Genomic DNA, 19,358 nt, shown 5'->3' on the forward strand with positions numbered 1-19,358 from the left:
CTGTCAGCCTAGTCATCTTTGCTTCGGATAGGATAGGATAGGATAGGATAGGATAGGATAGGATAGGATAGGATAGGATAGGATCCTTGGAGGTCTTCTAGTCCAGCCCCCTGCTGAAGCAGGAGAACCTATACTATTTGTCTAGTCTCTTCTTAAAAACTTCCAGTGTTGGAGCATTCACCACTTCTAGAGGCAGGTTGTTCCACTGGTTAATTGTTCTAACTGTCAGGAAATTTCTCCTTAGTTCTAGGTTGCTTCTCTCCTTGATTAGTTTCCATCCATTGCTTCTTGTCCTGCCTTTGGGTGCTTTGGAGAATAGCTTGACTCCCTCCTCTTTGTGACAGCCCCTGAGATATTGGAACACTGCTGTCATGTCCCCTCTTGTCCTTCTCTTCATTAGACTAGACATACCCAATTCCAGCAACTGTTCCTTATATGTTTTAGCCTCCAGTCCCCTAATCATCCTTGTTGCTCTTCTCTGCACTCTTTCTAGAGTCTCAACATCTTTTTTTGATCATGGTGAGTAAAACTGGATGCAGTATTCCAAGTGTGGCCTTACCAAGGCATTGTAAAGTGGTATTAACACGTCACGTGATCTCTCTGTTAATGCAGCCTAGCACCGTGTTGGCTTTTTTGGCAGCTGCAGCACAAGGCTCGCTCATACTTAAGTGATTCTCCACTAGGACGCCGAGATCCCTCTCACAGTTGCTACTATTGAGCAAGCTACAACCTATGCTATACCTGTGCATTTGTTTTTTCTTTCCTAAATGTAGAACTTTTCTTTTTTCACCATTGAATTTCATTTTGTTAGATAGCACCTGATGTTCAAGTCTGTCAAGATCCTTCTGTATCTTAAGCATATTTTCGAATAGGCTTTAAGCTTGCTGCCAGCTGCCAGCTGCCATGGAAACAAGGTGGGGCACAATGGATATGAACTCAATGGGTGCAATGAGAAGTAATGGGGAGGCCTGGATTAGAAAGGCCAGCTTGGGCTGTTTACCATTTTCAAGGCCAACACATCCTGGCAAAGGCATACATGAAAGCGGACTGGTGCACCTGAACCAGAGACATTCCCAAAACATCTTCCTGGTTGACAATTGGACCCTGGTTGTCTGGCTACTGGGGGGGGGTGAGCTCTGGGGTTATGTTTAATTTGTCTTTTTGTGCACACTTGCTTCAGACCTTGTCTGGCTTTTGATGCAATCAGTTCTTTCCTAGTAAAAGTACCTTTTTTCTGAATCAATGGAGTCAAGGATTTTCTTTCCTTGAGATTGTTTGGAGGCAGTCCTGACATTGGTTGCTTGGCATATGCTGAATTAATTTCAGGTTCCTAATAATTTCTAATAACAGACCCATTTTCACATGCTAGGGACCCTTGCTTTTGCTACCAGAAAAAAGCAAAAAAAACAAAAACTGTTACTTCTGTCTACAGGGACTGCATTTCAGAAGCTCCTTACTATTGTTATCCGAAGAAAAATCACTCCCACTTGCATGTGGCTGTTTGCTGTGTGCCTGAAATGTAGGAAAAATGGACTTTATAAAATAAATGAAGCAAGAACATTTCAGCCAAATGGGTTCCTTGGCATCAAAACAAGCTACCATCCAGACACTGTCATGTGGTGATGATAACCCTCTACTGATACATTTTATGGTTCACGCTTGCCTAAAATAACTCAAGAATCAAGTTAGGTTTAATGTAAAATCCATTTAAATCATGGCTGTTGTTTCTTTTCTCTGTTGTGGTTGATGCTGCTTTTTGTGAGTCTGGCAATACTACAGAGCTATTCCAGGACTGGATTCAATTGTGGCTAATGAATCTTGATGCATTAGTGATGGCTCAATGGAAACTTAATTGAACATTTCTGATTTGAGAGAGAAATAAGCCTACAACTCCTGTCAAGTGCAGTTTGTGTGTATATGGATGCATGTGTGCCTTTAAAAGCACCTGAATAAGCATCATGTTTGCAAAAATAGCACTTCTGGTCAGCTAATTCCCTTTATCTCTCTTCATCCTGCTAACAAAAAAACAACAACACACAAAACCCCAGAATACTACACTTGCGCTCCTGAACATGGCAGCTATATTTAAGTCACAACATTTTCAGTTTTCTAGTAAGTTTTGTGCTGACGTTTGTCAGGTCCCCCGAAATACCCAGAGTTGTCGTGCAGTGTTAAAAATAAAGTTTCTGTGTCAGCTTTTCATCATTCTTAATTTGACTATGCGGGGGGGGGGGTTGGAGTTAGAAGAGAACAAAGGAGAACATTTCGATTATAATTCCATGGTGGAATGTGTAGAGCCATTCTCTTACCTCACTTATAAAGTGATTGATAGTGTTGAAAGTGTTCTCTCTCTTCTTAGCAAATTCATCTTTCATGTGTCTTTACACTTCAATTAAACCCCAAGTAAAAATGTCACCAAGAAAATTGTAATGGTAATTTTCACACTGGAAGAAGGGCAGCTCAGAGGATGAGAGAGCGATGTAAAGGGATTTTTAACAGACGGAAAGACAGTGATAAACCTTCTCACTTCATGCAGTCTCCTCCTCAGAGATAGGATGTTCCCCAAATCAGCTGGTACTGCAAAACAGTTTTGTTGTGCATGTTATCCTTAGATTTTTTTTATGGATACTGAGGATTACAGGATAGATTGGATAAATTGGATGGATGGATGGATGGATGGATGGATGCTCCAGTTTGAACATTTTCCTTCTTAAAATTATTATTGTCATCAATACCATCACTATTAGTATCGTTTACAAGGACCAGTAAATTTTGTAGCTAGTTGCATTAAACAACAACAAGAAAAATTTAAATAACGATCATAATCAACATCATTGCTACAATCCAAAACTTATGTTCAACACTACTGAACAAATTGTATATGTGGATTGTGCAAATGCCAGCAGAGGGGTATGTGAATTGATTAAAAAATTTAAAAGGGTTAAAAAAAATTGGTAGCACATATTGATCAGTTAAGAATGGGAAGGAAGGGAAGGTTTTCTATCCAAAGAAATGACAGAATGGCTATTTCCTGAAATACCTGGAAATGAATTGTTTCAACTGGATTGTTAAAACAAAATGTGCAATCTTAGAATCTACAGATTTGGGGGGAGGGGGAAACAACATCCCCAAATCACACATTCCCAATTATTTTACTGTTTTGCTAATTTCAATTATTTCTCTCTGAATTTTTTTTAGGCATCTTTGAAGATAGTAAATTCCAGTGGAGGGTGTTTCTACCATCTAAGCAGTCTCTACTTCTGTTTATATTGGTCTAAAAACATGACGGAACTCTAAGTAAATCTTCCTTGCTGCATGATGAATCGGATGACTATAATCTGGAAGGCAGCAGAATAATTGTGTCGTCTTCAGGGTTGATTTGCTTAGTGTGTGGAACAATGCCAGAAGGACTAGCAGAAATGCTTATGGATACATGGGCTCCCTTAGTAATATTATGGATTACTGCATTTCCATCTATATACATGGCTCCAATGAATCATTCTCAAGCACTAGCCAGTAGATCCAGTAGAGGACTAAGTGAACTCAGTGAAGAACAAAGAGTGTTGAACCGTTGGAAGAGAGGCTGGGTATGGAATCAAATGTTTGTGTTAGAAGAATTTTCTGGACCTGAACCAATATTAGTTGGACGGGTAAGTCAATATACATATACATATACATATACATATACATATACATATACATATACATATACATATACATATACATATACATATACATATACATATACATATACATATACATATACATATACATATACATATACATATATATATATATATATATATATATATATATATATATATATATATATATATATATAGGTAAAAGGTAAAGGTTCCCCCGCACATGTGTGCTAGTCGTTTCCGACTCTAGGGGCCGGTGCTCATCTCCGTTTCAAAGCCGAAGAGCCAGCGCTTGTCCGAGGACGTCTCCGTGGTCATGTGGCCGGCATGACTAGACGCCAAAGGCGCACGGAACGCTGTTACCTTCCCACCGTAGTGGTCCCTATTTTTCTACTTGCATTTTTACGTGCTTTCGAACTGCTAGGTTGGCAGAAGCTGGGACGAGTAACAGGCGCTCACTCTGTTACGCGGCACTCGGGATTCGACCCGCCAAACTGCCGACCTTCTGATCGACAAGCTCAGCATCCTAACCCACTGAGCCACCGCGTCCCTATATATATATATATATATATATATATATATATATATATATATATATATATATTCCTCTAATGAGACTGATAACACTTATTCATTTCTTTGAATTCTTCCCTCAAACTAGCCTCGCAATTCTATGTCCTGTGAATGTTTTGACATGCTGCAAGTCAACTGGAAAAAGGAACTGACCCCCTAATTAGCTTTCTGCCTTTAGAAAGAGCTACAAAGGACAAGGCTGTAGTTAGCTCTGATTCTGTAAAAGGATGATTATTGATTTTATGTGGTTAGCATATTACAGTCAAGGAAAATGATGTGAGCATTTGGGGGTTGGGTTTGGTTGATATGGATTGTTTGGCAGACAAGACAGGCAGAACTTTCTCTCAGATTGACCAATAAGAGACCACTGAGTGGGTCTACTCAACTTATCTTGGTACTTCTTCACATTTTTGGTTTGCTTTGAGTAATACGTAGTGGAGCACATATAAAATTAAACCTTTGTTAGGCCTATAAGATTAAATGTCTTGCTTCAGGTGACTCTGTATGTGTGTGTGTGTGTGTGTGTGTGTGTGTGTGTGTGTGTGTGTGTGTGTAGGACAGATAACAAGGTGGATGAAAGCAGGAGTGGTTTTCTCCAGGTTGCATGAACACATTTTCAAGCTGGGTGTATGAATATTTGGAGGGGGAGAGATGCATCTCTTTGATTTAACTTCAAATCCGATAGTGAAGGATCAAATCTCAGTTAAACAACAACAACAACAATAAAACATTTGGGACCAAAATCAAGGTAACCTACTGAAACAAACACAGAAGAGGTTTAATTAAAAGGCAGGTTTGATTACGTGCCAGGGTTTGAGCTAAAGATGTGAAGAAGAGGTCAAAGATGAAGAAGCAAACAGACTGGCAAGGAGAAAAGAAAATGAGTAAGAAAAGCATTTTTTTTTGGGGGGACAGTCTTAAATAGCAACAAAATGTGTCTCTCATCTTCCTCTCTTTGTGTATCTCTCTTTCTCACACACACTCTTTCTTTTCAAGCAAATAAGTGTGTTTCAGAGCAACAGCTATTTCATACGTGCCTTCTGCCTGTAAAATAAAGATATTGTATTTTCATTGTTAATGATACCTATTACGTTCCCATGGAATCGAAAGGAGACACCCCCTCCCCCCAAAAGCAAACCACCCTAATAGAAATTAATTAAGGGCTAAGCAGAAGACTTCATTTTATTGTCAATCACAATGTGGAATAACTACAAACCGCTTCTATTATCAAGCATACTAGAAATCATAGCATAAATTGCCCAAGCAGCACAAATAGTATGCCAGACGTTCAGCATCTTCATACATCAAACTTAATTCTTACTAGTTCAACATTATCCTCTTTCTAATTCCTGTTTCATTCTAATTATTACAATGTAGTTACAAGGGCAAGGGACACAGTGGCTGAGTGGGTTAGGACGCTGAGCTTGTCGATCAGAAGGTCGGCAGTTTGGTGGGTCAAATCCCGAGTGCCGCGTAACAGAGTGAGCACATGTTACTTGTCCCAGCTTCTGCCAACCTAGCAGTTCGAAAGCATGTAAAAATGCAAGTAGAAAAATAGGGACCACTACGGTGGGAAGGTAACAGCGTTCCATGTGCCTTTGGTGTCTAGTCATGCCGGCCACATGACCATGGAGACGTCCTCGGACAAGCGCTGGCTCTTCGGCTTTGAAATGGAAATGAGCACCGGCCCCTAGAGTTGGAAACGACTAGCACGCATGTGCGGGGGAATCTTTACCTTTTTAGTTACAAGGGCAGTCCTGATTAAATGGCAATGTGTTATTGAGTAGGATTGCTTGAGTATCATTATGAAGAAAAAAAAATCCAAAAGGAGATTCTTGGCATTATTCTGCTGTTACCTGAAATAACAATCTGAGTTGCCTATTTATACATTCCTGGGATTCCGGTGTCAGGTCTAGTTTTGAGGAATGGGACAACTCTCCATGGCCAACTTGCCACAGGATAGCTTACTACGAACTACTAGCCATGGCCAACTCATTGCAGCCAACTCACAGGAGAACTCGCTGCAGGACGATTCATCAAATTCAAAAGTTAAATTAATTCCAATGGAACCATTGTCAATAGTAATAAAAGAAAGAAAGTCAATCTGGAAATACAAGAATTATAATAATTTTGATGAAAACATGGTCACCAGTAATAAAAGCAGTTAAATGTAATGATTACCGTAATACAGCACTAATTGTCCCCAGGTGACTTGTCCTGCAATGAGTTGGCTGTGGTGAGTTGTCTTGCAGCAGGATAGCTGTGTTGAGTTGGCCATGCTGAGTGGGTTGTGGTGAGTCCTCCTAGATCCTCTGTCGTGATGCTTAAAGTCACTATCCACAATTTGTAAAGCGCTGTGTACCACAGGAGGTCAATCCAAAAGAAGTAGAAAAAGTTATTGAGGAGATGAATCTGATGGTGAAGTACATGGCAATAATTGAAGAACAGGCCTTTTGATGAATATATTCTTTATTTACCTAAGAGCAAACTTGCTCCTAAATCTTTGCAATTTTGCTGTTTAGATTTAGGACTAAAGTCTAAAAGAAAATCTGAAATTAAATAGGACAAAAGAGTTAAGAATGGAACCTACAAGGTATTCCCAACTGGTTCCAGTCATTAGGCAATCAAACAAGAATTAACCCATGGATTGCATGCCAGAAAAACTGTAAAGTTTCCAGCCCACCTTTCATCTTTCATCCATTTACACTGCATTCTTCATAAGGTTAAACTGAAAGAGTAAGATGAAAAATAGTCATCATGAGCAAGGCGTGGTTTTCTGTGCTGCCTGCATCTTGCGGATGGGGGCAACCGGTTTGTGGATCGGTTGCTGGCATGCTGTGGCCTGGTACTGGTCCACGGACTGGGGGTTAGGAACCCCAGAGATAGACCATTCAAGAAGCCAATTGAGGTTTATTTATTAAATGCTTGTTTTGTAGCCTACCAAACATTCTTTCCATAAAAAGGCACGAGTTCACACAACTTACACTCTAAAGCTTGGATTTTGTTTTGTTTTGTTCCATTCAGTTTTGTGTCTGATTCTCAGAGATTGCCTGGACAAGTCCCTGCCATTTTCTTGGCAACAAGGTTTGTCGGAAGAGGTTTGCCATTGCCTCCTTCCTAGGACTGAGAGAGAATGACTGGACCAAAGTCAACCAGATGGCTTTGTGCTCAAGTCAAGGCTGGATTAGAACTCAAGGTCTCCCAGTTTCCATCCTGATGCCTTAACCACTGCATCAAAATGGCTCTTGAAACCATATCCAAAAACCTTGCATAGCAAAGCTTAATTGATGTATTTCAAATATTATTCTAAGACCAAGAATGTACATCATATTGTGACTAAATATAATGGCTGGTTCCTATAGATTGCTAAACCAAAGATTAGATTCTTACAATATTCTGAATTTCAGGCTCTCCGTTCCCCTACTAGCCTACACAAATATGCTACAAGCTTCCTTTTATGATGATGTTGATATTCTGAGATAATCCTGAATGTGGTGCTGAGAAATTTACCCTGTAGACCAAATTTTGCTGAGAGACAAAGAAACAGATGGAATACAATTTCAATGAACTATGCAATTAAAATAAAATGAGTTTAATCCAGAACATTTTATATTAGTGTTGAAAGCAATTCACAGTAGAGTCCAACTGTCCTTCAGCCGACCTTCTAGAGTGGTGTGTAAAAGTTAAGATAAAATTATTTGCCTGGTTTTATCTCACCTTTTTAATCTACCATTGAAAATACACAATGATGGAAATTGAAGGAGATATGCGGTAATAACATCATATAAAACTTCTCATAGCTTGCAATTTCATAGATTGGAAAATAAGAGCATGTTGAGTAATCTTGAATCCTGATCTTGTTTAGAATTATGTGTTTGTTGCAGGCCCAAACTGCTTCTTAATTGTGCATGTTAACAAAGTGGGACCTACAATTAGGCCAGGTGAGACAGCAGAATTTGGATAGCATGAGAAGACAGACAATTGTGAACCATTTTACTGCTGTATTGTGACTACTGGAGATAGAATGCTTTAGGGCTTTACTGTGTACATGTATATGAAAAAGTTTTATGGCTCTGGGTATTAGGTTTCCCGATTTGGCTGGGTGGGATGATCATTTACGTCTCTGCTTCAGGCAGCAAAATATCTTGAGCTAACCCTGTGAATTCATTTATCCCAAAATCATGCATTTCTATCTTAAGTTGATGCAGAGTCTGGCAGTCACACACTTAGCAAAATCAAGACAAAGAAGACACACAATCCAATTTATTTGGAAATATAATTATTTCCTTATTCAAATCCCTAAACTGCAATAAGACTACAGCCTTCATTACATCTTTTATGTTCATTCAAATATTAGCCAAATCTTATAAGCCGATGATGGATCCTCTATATCTATTCTAGATATAGAATTTATTGAAGCACACACACTTAACTGCTTTTTATAGGTACATGTTCTCAACTGGATTTAAACTAGGGAAGATGATTGTTATTTTCAATCAAACACACTGAAAAACAAAACAAAATGAATTGGGAGTTAAAACAGATCGCGGCCCCTGTCTCGATTCGTTCTACATACCGCTGAGCTATTCGAAGGATGTGCTGTCTTACAGACCATATGTGTGCCAATTTTTCTGCTACAACTGAGGCAAGAGATGCACTGAAAAAAGTCTCTGGGCGCTTTCTTTCACCACTAGATTAAATGACATAGCACTCTGCGTTACAGCATCATTAAAGCAGTCTGCCTTCCTTTAATCTCCATCATTATTCAGTTGCACTAGTAAATACATGGGGGAAGAAAGAGGCAAGATAATGTCAACAGGCATGCCCGTTTTCTAGAAGTATTTTTTTTTAAAAAAGCACTTGCTCTTCCGTGTTGCTGTTTTTCTTTTATTTCACGGAGACCACTTTATAGTTTCTGAAGTCTGTAGAACAGATGGAACAGTGCAAAACCTGATTCCAAGGAAGAAGATGTTGGATCTGTTCCTGAATTCACAATTTTGGTACTCATTGTCTGCATATTCTTCCTTCATTGATCATGCAAAATTTGCTATGTCTATGCATCTATTTATGCGTGTGCACACAAACAGCTAGCACATTTAGAAAGAAACGGTATCAGATGTGCAAAAACGATGAGGCATTTAACTGAGACCAAATCCAGATATGCAAGTACAACGCCTGTCTCTTTTGCAAAGTGCTGTACAGCTGTTTGCAAGGAAAGGAGATCAGGCTGCCTCATGATGAATTTGCCTCCACTTTCACATGCTCAAAGTATTATGACTGGTTCAGAGCATGTCAATAAACTCTTCACTTCCCAGGAAATGGAATGAAAATTCTATCCAAATTGAATGTTGATACAAATGGAGTTTTTCATGGCCCTTGTTTATGGAATCTCTAGTTGACCCATTCTAATTATTAATTGGTCTTCAGCCAAAGGACTTCATCTATCTAGATGTATAAACCACTGGGGGCAGGACCTGTATTTAGCTGGAAAATCTGTACAGAATTCTAGGAGTTTTGGCCACACAACTAAAAAAAAATATCCAAAAAAAGTAGCAAAATTGTTCCATGTTTCATGATAATGCTCGTGAAGAAGTGCAGCTTGAAGACTATAAATTGGTTTGTAAAGGTCCATCCACATACATGTTGGTGAATGATCTGTGTGTCACATATAGCATTAGGAATAGTAATTTACAGTGGACTCTTTGCCTGTTCACTTACTGAATTAAATAGTGAAGTAAGTTCATAATGAACTGTAAACTAAGATGGTTTGAATAAGGATGAGGTTCTTTGTGTAATTCTTGAACTGATTCAGTTTTAATATTTTCTACTTTTATATTATGGCTGTAGCTTAAATCAGCACCAAAGAAACCTAGGCTCCCAATTTGTGTGTTCTAAGCTTCCAGCAGAATTGTGCCAGTTGTAATGATTATGTAATCAATAAGCCAAAATAGCAAGAAAAGAATAGATTTATTTACAGTTGTTCTGACATTTTTCAGCCCTGAAAAACCTTCAATCTGTTTTATAAATAGGATCATTTATCCTTATGATCAAATTTTTTCTACCTCTTTGAAATCTCAAAGTACTACAGTGAAAGTTTTTGACTTTTATTTATTAATTTCCCACATTCTCATTTTCTTGTTATTCTAAAGATAGATACTATTCTTTGAATAGCTTATATCAGCTTAACAGATCAACCTTCATTGTATTGCACCCATAAGCAGATAATAGGAAAAAAAAATATCCCTGTGGTTCTTTATGAAAATACCTTTTGTCAGATTAACAGTAAGTACCACTGCCCTGTTCATGTTTGAGTCCAGGCACAAGGGACTGTGTGAAATAGTAAGTAAAATGAAAGAAGTAAAATAAAATACCACTGAAATCTTGTGAAATTTAGAATTGTTAAGTCAGAGCTTGCAAAGAGTTGGCAAGTACAGTGAGATTTTTGGTTTGTTTGGGGCAATAGCCATTATGCAATCTCATTAGTAGGAGCATGGTGGCTCAAATGATTGAAACACTGGGCAGGAGATTAGCAGGCCCATTTTCGAGACCCAATATATGCTGTCGGCAGGGTTGAGTTTCTGTCCTTCAGTCTACTTACTAATAGGGACATGAAAGTAAAGGTAAAGGTAAAGGTTCCCCCGCACATGTGTGCTAGTCGTTTCCGACTATAGGGGCCGGTGCTCATCTCCGTTTCAAAGCCGAAGAGACAACGCTTGTCCGAGGACGTCTCCGTGGTCATGTGGCCAGCATGACTAGATGCCAAAGACGCTGTTACCTTCCCACCGTAGTGGTTCCTATTTTTCTACTTGCATTTTTACGTGCTTTCGAACTGCTAGGTTGGCAGAAGCTGGGACGGGTAACAGTGCTCACTCTGTTACGCGGCACTCGGGATTCGACCTGCCAAACTGCCGACCTTCTGATCGACAAGCTCAGCGTCCTAACCCACTGAGCCACCGCGCCCCTTTTAGGGACATGAAAGGAGCCCACAATTGGGTATCCCCAAAGTAACGGTGATGTCACTGGATAATCCTTTCCACCCTGAAGTGCCTCGGTGCTTCTGACATGGGTGCAAAAAAGAAAAATCTCATTATTGTTCACCTTAAGGAAGAATTCTTCCTCCGTATTACTCTCTGTTTTTCTCCCACCACCATCCTATTCAAAAATATACCTGTGTAAAGTGCAATATGGAGATTCAACGTAACACTGTTTCCATCGATTCTCCCAATCAAATCAGCTTTCCAAGCCAGATTGACGTGATGTTTTTTGATCTTTATTAGATCATTTTAGCTGGGGCTGTCTGAATGATTTAATATTTTTAGCTTTTTTTTCTAGGTTTGTCCACTGGAGTTAGGTAGTCAATAGATGTAAATAAATGATAAAAGAGTTTAAAAAACCAAAACAAAACCCTGAATTGATCTGAATCGCATTGGACTGATTTTCTGAATTGCAGATAATCCTGGAGATATAACCACAATCGGGACTGGAACTTCTATTGCCAAGCAGTATAGTTATTAAGGAGATTTGCTTAATGACTGTGGTAAAAGGAGGTTATAAAATTGAATATGTGTCACTTAATGACTTAATCATTTGAACTTCCACTTCAAATTAGGTTCGTAAGTTAAGAGCTACCTATACTATACAGGAACATAACATTACAACAACAACAACATACTCATACACATATAAACTAATCTCAGTTGTAGCAGTTAACATTATTCCCAGGTTTTGCTGTTTTGTGCTGTAACATAACAGTGGGAGGGGAAAAAAAGCATCATGCTAAAGTAGTCAAAGGTGGATTGAGATTCAGCAATAAATAAATGCTTATTCTCATCCTAGTCAATCAGCAGAGCATTTAAATGGATTATAGAAGTTAGTACTTTCATAGTTGCAAGTTTCTGTTAATGTAGCCTTACGATAAAGTAGTTTTAGGTCATCTAATTGTATGACTGTTTTATTTGGGAAAGCTGACACATGATTGCATAGCTGCTGAGACAGTTAGATCTTTGAGGGCCAGTTGTAAATACCACTCATTCAGCACCTTTGTAACTTTGAACAATCATTAAATTAGTAGCTGTTAATCAAGGACTACTTAGTCACTCCCCAGGCAAAATGGGTCTCATATACAGTAAGTCATATAAATAAGTAAACAAACATACCTGTAATGACTAGGTCAATATTCCTGATATACTCTGCCTTCTTTCCCTGACATTATCTTGAAGACAGGCACTCATAGAGCATAAATTAAACCATTTCCATCCAATGTGACTGGCCCACCCCTATGGTGGCAGAAGGAGCATTGTGCAGACCCCATCAGTCAAGGAATGATGGGATCCAGAAGAAGACCCATTTCTGCTGTGGGGTCCAGAAGAAGACCCATTTCTGTTGTGGCTCCTGCCCCTTGTAGCCCCCTAGGTGAGATCTGCACATACCCTCCAGACCTTCCATAAGGGGTTGAAAATCTGGCTCAGCCAGTTGACCGGGAGCCCCAATGGGGATGCCTCATGCTTGAGGTGGATGACAGATTATTATTATCATCATCATCATCATCATTGTTATCAACAATAACAACAGCAGCAACAACAACAACAATAATAATAGCTTCAATATTTTGTTGGCTTGTAATGTTTGTATAGGCACCCAGAGTCAACTCTAGGTGTGATGGGTGGCAAACAAGTCAAATAAATACCCAAATAAAAAAATAGATAGATAGATAGATAGATAGATAGATAGATAGATAGATAGATAGATAGACAGACAGACAGACAGACAGACAGACAGACAGACAGACAGACAGACAGACAGATTGCAGGAGAAGAAAGATTTTCTGTTTGTGAAATGTATACGGTACATACTTCCCAAGACACTATGGTTCAGTGTGCATGAACATTAATAAGCAGTGTTTTCCCTCTCCATTTACTGAGATATCATCTTGTTGACGGTCTTCAGTAAGAAACACATTGGTTGCTTTGTTTGTTGTAAACTCTTTGTAGAGCACAGTTGCTGTTTTATCAAGGTGCTCATTTGCTTGGGACTGCAAGCAATTGCCTATCCCTAACACTAAAAACACCAACAATGGCCAGCCTTGAGATGATGAACCATGACCCAAGTTCTGCTCTTTTCTACATATGTGGCAACAAGGCAGACATGTACATGGGGGGAAAGACTTGCATTGTGATGCGATAGTACACATTTGATCCCTTACTCTCCTTTCTCGTTACCATCCTGTGACTCAGACGAGTCTGACTGCATGGCAGTGTTAGGTAGAGTTAGCCAATTTTGGTCACCTTGTCACAAAAAAGATGTTGAGAGTTTGGAAAAAAATCAGAGAAGAGCAACTAAGATGATCAAAGGCCTGGAGACTAAAACATACGAAGAACGGCTGCTGGACTTGGGTCTAGCTAGTCTAAAGAAAAGAAGAAATAGGTGAGACATGGTAGTAGTGTTCCAGTATCTGAGGGGCTGCCACAAGGCAGAAGGGGCCAGGTTGTTCACCAAAGCACCAGAGGAAAGGACGAGAAACAAGGGTTGTAAACAAAGAGAGAAGCAACCTGGAATTAAAGAATAACTTCCTGACAGGGAGGAACAGCTTACCCTCAGAAATTGTGGTTGCTCCATCACTGGAGATTTTTAAGAAAAGGCTAGATAGTCAGTCACCTGTCTGAGATGGTATAAGTTCTCCTGCTTGAGCAAGGGGCTGGACTAGAAGACCTCCAAGGTCCCTTCTATTCTATTCTATTCTATTCTATTCTATTCTATTCTATTCTATTCTATTCTATTCTATTCTATTCTATTCTATTCTATTCTATTCTATTCTATTCTATTCTATTCTATTCTATTCTATTCTATTCTATTCTATTCTATTCTATTCTATTCTATTCTACATAGAGCCAAAAGCTAAAGCTAAAAATAAGCAGGGACAATCATTTTCTCCCCTTCAGGTACTTTAAATTCCTATTTCTGACACCTCTTCGCTCTCTCTCTCTTGTTCCCTCCCTCCACCACAGAAATGGATGTATTGTGCCTGCCAGGAGTCTAAACTGTCTTCTTGCAGATAGTTTTTGAAAGTAGGCCAAGGCCTGCATGGATTTTTTTTTTAGGACTGCAACGCCCCCCCCCCCGCCCCAACCCCTCAAATGTGTAGCTGGCAGAGCACCTAAAGCCGCTCTGTGGCTCTTTTCTTGTTTGTTTTCACTTTGCCAAATACTTCACATTTATTTACGCATGTAAATTTGCTTTCTTGGTGGTGCATATCGGAGCTTTTAATTCCCTGATCTGCAGAGGCAAACAGTGTGCTTGAACTTGCGAGGATTGTGCAATGAAGAGAGCCAATAGCGCAAATAGGTATCCACCTTTCTCTTCAAGAGAATGTCGTGATCAGGTTGTTGTCGTTGTTGTTTTAGCCCAAATGCCTCCAAACGAGTAAACCTGATCCTAAAAAGGAAGCAGGTGGCTAGAATGTCTGAAAAAAAATGTTTAAATGTGAGATAGGAGAAAACTATTCTGGAAAGTGGATTTGGAATGCTTACCTCATGAAGGTTTGGATCTGACTTCTTGTATAATCAACCACAATTATGCACCTTCACTTCCCAGAATCTCCAGGGTGATTTTTTTGTTTTGTTTTGATTTGTTTTATTTTGTTTTTCTGTCTGCAACACTGAAAAGCAGCCTGAAGCCTTGGAGAATTGGTCTTTTTAATGCAAATCACTTGGCTTTTGTTCTTTGACACCTACATTTCCAAGATGGCAGGATTTTTCAATGCAATTTCTCCTTAGGTAAACTCTCCTTTTAATAATAATAAACCTTTATTGTCAAAGTACAACATGTGTACATTGAGATTAGCTGAGCCTCCCCCCCCCGTGCTCTCTCCCCCCAACACACAGTGACAACAAACCCTCCATCCCACCACACCATGTGAACCAACTACACCACACACCGGCCTCCCAAGTCAATTCTGCATAAGATTATGTCCCATTTAAAAGCCTAACAGCCCACGGATAAAAGCTATTTTTCAGCCTGTTGGTACGGCTGGCTATATTCCTATATCTCCTACCGGATGGTAGGAGAGTAAAGAGATACCGTCCAGGGTGTGAGTCATCCCTGAGAATCTTCCTCACTCTTCCAAGGCAACGAGCCCTGGCGAGGTCATCCAGTGGTGTCAGGGGACAGCCCACAATGTCTTGTGCTGTGCTCTCTACCCTCTGTAATACTTTCCTATCCACGGCTGTCAGTCCAGCATACCAAACCACAATACCATACGAGAGGACGCTCTCTATGGTAGACCGGTAAAAGAGGGTCATTAGCTGTTGTTCTACCCTGTTCTTCAGCAAGACCCTAAGAAAGTGAAGCCTCTGTTGGGCCTTTCTAGCCCCCTGGGTTGTGTTAACTTTCCAGGTCAGATCTTCACAGAGGTAGACTCCCAGAAATTTAAAGGAGGAAACTCTCTCTACACAGTGTAACTTTTATTGTTTACATACAACTTTCTGCAAAAACCCCCTTTTAGACCCCCTTTGTAGTGGATTTTTGTCAGAGGAAAGACAAGCATGAGTTGATTGTTTAATACTGCCGTTTACCTCATTGTGAAGCCTACAGAGAGTGATGTTTTCTCATTTTTTTTCAGACATTGGGGTGATTTTTAAAAAAGTAAACCCTTCCATAAATGGAATGCCCATTTAGTTTTTTTTAAAAAAGAAACACTTCCATAAATCTAATGCTTATTTAGTTAAGAATCGCCTTCATAACTGTGAATGCAAAAGGCCTTGAAGCTTACTTCCGAACTGCATTCTGTGGGATTTCATGCCAAGCATGCTGCCTTCTGCATGCTTTGGATTTAATCCAACTGGATTTATCAATCTTTATTTACTGCAAAGACTTGTTCAGGATCCCAGTACCTATTACAAAACAATGGTACAAGTAGTCCTCAACGTACGACCACAACTGAGCCCAAAATTTCTGTTGTTAAGTGAGACATTTGTTAAATGAGTTTTGCCCCATTTTATGACCTTTCTTGCCACAGTTATTCAGCGAATCCCTGCAGTTGATAAGTTACTAACCCAGTTGTTAAATGAGTCTGGCTTCCCCATTGACTTTGCTTATCACAAAAAGTGATCACAGGACTACGGGACACTGCAGTGGTCATAAATATGAACCAGTTGCCCAACATCTGAATTTTGATCCCATGACCTTGGGGATGCTGCAAAGGTTGTGACTCTGAAAAATGGTCATAAGTCACTTTTTTCAGTGCCTTTGTAACTTTGAACGGCCTCACTGTTTTATAAGTTGAGGACCACCTGTGTTGCCATTTTAAATGGAAGATGCCTTTTCAGGGATCTTTACAATCCATGTTTCAGGTTGTTTTCCATACATAAGATATATGAAAGCAAAAACTAAGATTACTCTCTCTCTCTCTCTCTCTCTCTGTGTGTGTGTGTGTGTCTGTCTGTCTGCCTCACTTAGAAAGTTTATGGGGCCAGAAACAGCAACCTAATTCCTCTGTCAAATGCTATGTTTGGTGACATACTCAGCTGCTTTTTCCTGCAGATCTGATTGGGTAGAGAGAGAGAGAGCTCTTGTCTCTCTTCTTCTCTCTGTGCTTTGATGTAGAACTGGTCTATATTTGGAGTCTCCTCAGCATGCATTTACAACTCAGCAGCAGATGTGAGAAGTCATCAGCAGTGCATCAAATGTCACCGCTCTCTCCATTGGTGACAAAAGCAGAATTCGGAGAGACTCCAGTGAAATAAAGAAAAGATGTTAGATGACTGCACATGGTAAATTACATTTATAGGCACGCCACTGCAGTTTCTCATTTGTTAATATTACAGAAGGCATAATCGGGTGGAGCAGTCAATGGCATAAGAACCAACCTGCAGTCTGGTTTTTTGTTTTTTTTGTTTTGTTTTTGGCAGAAACCATGGGGATTTAATGTATGCTTTACAGTTTTATATAGGGACGCTCAGTGGGTTAGGACACTGAGCTTGTCGATCAGAAGGTCGGCAGTTTGGCGGGTCAAATCCCGAGTGCCGCGTAACAGAGTGAGCGCCTGTTACTCGTCCCAGCTTCTGCCAACCTAGCAGTTCGAAAGCACATAAAAATGCAAGTAGAAAAATAGGGACCACTACGGTGGGAAGGTAACAGCGTTCCGTGTGCCTGTGGCATCTAGTCATGCCGGCCACATGACCACGGAGACGTCCTCGGACAAGCGCTGGCTCTTCGGCTTTGAAATGGAAATGAGCACTGGCCCCTAGAGTCGGAAACGACTAGGACGCACGTGCGGGGGAACCTTTACCTTTACCTTTTTACAGTTGTAATTGCTGGATTTTTGGGTGAGAGACGAAGGCAGACTGATGTAAATACAATGAAGGTTTGAAAGTGACAAAAAACATCTCTTTATCCTTTTTTTTTAAAAAAAAAAATCATACTGAATAATTCAGGAAAAACCACCAAACTTGGTGACAGGCTGATTCCCTTTGGATGGCATGCTTCTCCAGCACCTATTGTTTTTCCAGCTTGAACAATCTTCCTTCACTTTTGGAAAGTGTTTTCTGATTCTTCTTTCACTTGAATGAAAACGGGAGAAGTCCTTAAAATATAAAAATGCTAATGTCTGTTTTATTTTGAGGGCATATCTTCATGACTTCATTTGCACATCTGTGCAGTTTTCTGGGAAAAGGCATAGAGCATGTTTGCCACTGTCTTCTTCTGGGAAGTTTTTTGGGACCTCCCAGCCACTCGACTCTGTGAGGCAAGCCAAGCCATTAGTACACTCTGAAAGCTCAACTTTATTGAAAGTCTACTTTATTGATGTAGGCTAAAGTAACAGAATCTGGAAAGCTGGACTGAGTTCTTCTATACCAGGGGTAGGCAACCTCGGCTCTTTTATGACTCGTGGACTTCAGCTCCCAGAATTCCTGAGCCAGCTACAAGTCATAAAAGAGCCAAGGTCGCCTACCCCTGTTCTATACCATGGTGAATTAGGGCAGAAGCAATCCTAGCTTGCTTTCCAACACTTTTTGTTTCCAAGGTTTAATGAATGCTTTTATTTATTTATTTATTTTTGTAAACTGTTTCTTCTAGTTTCTCCAAGGTCATCTCTGGAGCTCTCTCTTCTAACCTACAGCCCTGGGCTCCTATCCAAGTATTAACTTGGTTTGACCTTTGTTAACTTCCAAGTCAAGACAATATTAGCAGATGTTGCTGTGTGCTGAGGGGCTCTAAAATATAGATTTGTAGACATACAATTGCTTTATGTAACAAATGGTTCCTGAAGATAGGACTCCAGTTCTAGTTCCAAATACAAAAAAACAAAATAAGTTTGTTAGGTGAATGTCACTCTCAGAGGGATGTACATCACCAACTAAATAACATGAAAGGCACTGGGTGACCTCTACTTGATGGATTTTTGACTTCGCTTAACCTGGAAAGGTTGTTTGTACTGTGTTTGTTCACTTCATTGCCTTGTCATGGAGAGCTTTCATGTAACTCATTGCTAGGCCAGCCTATATATTCCACACTCTTCACTCCACAGCATCTATTATGAAAGATTAGGAATAACCCAGAAGGACATAGTGGAGTCCAAACTGTCTACTGCTAAGCTTGTAAGCTGCCCTGAGTCTTCGGAGAAGGGCGGGATATAAATGGGATTAAAATAAAAAAAATAATAATTAACAAGTCAATCACTCATTTATTACATGTAAGTGAGAAAGACTGCAAGAAGGGGTCAAATAAATTGATGGTGGAGGAAAAGGTATTTCTCTCTCTCTCTCTCTCTCTCTCTCTCTCTCTCTCTCTCTCTCTCTCTCTCTCTCTCTCTCTCTCTCTCTCTCTCCCTCTCTCCCCTGTTTGTGTGTGTGTGTGTGTGTGTGTCTTTTTCTTTGTGTATGATTGAATGAAAGATTCAAACGGCTCTGTGAAATTATCCCATTTACTTGTAGTATTGTAGTGCTAGCTAGAACATAAGAAGCATCTTTGCCCACTAATAGATCCCAAATATAATTTGGGAATGAAAGGAAAAGAAAAAGGAAAGGAAAGGGGAGGGGAGGGGAGGGAAGGGGAAAGGGAGGTCAGGACAGGTGAGGTGAGGTGAGGTGAGCGGAGAGGAGGCCTCTTGGATTTCCCTTCCCATTTTCTCCTTGTAAAGAGAAG

The 19,358-nt window shown here is 39.9% G+C and overlaps 1 protein-coding gene across 1 annotated transcript in view; it reads left to right on the forward strand.

Moving 5' to 3' along the window:
- Positions 1 to 3,383: 3,383 nt before the first annotated feature.
- CDH8 (cadherin 8) overlaps positions 3,384 to 19,358 on the forward strand; it is a gene marked incomplete at its 3' end in the record, with an annotated part of 198,143 nt that continues 182,168 nt past the window's right edge. Inside the window, exon 1 of the mRNA XM_081336154.1 lies at positions 3,384 to 3,650. Coding sequence (XP_081192280.1) covers positions 3,399 to 3,650 — 252 coding nt within the window. The 5' untranslated portion in view covers positions 3,384 to 3,398. The remainder of the gene's footprint in view (positions 3,651 to 19,358) is intronic.

This window comes from Vipera berus (assembly GCF_964194415.1).
Source record: "Vipera berus genome assembly, chromosome: 10".
NCBI lineage: Eukaryota > Metazoa > Chordata > Lepidosauria > Squamata > Viperidae > Vipera > Vipera berus.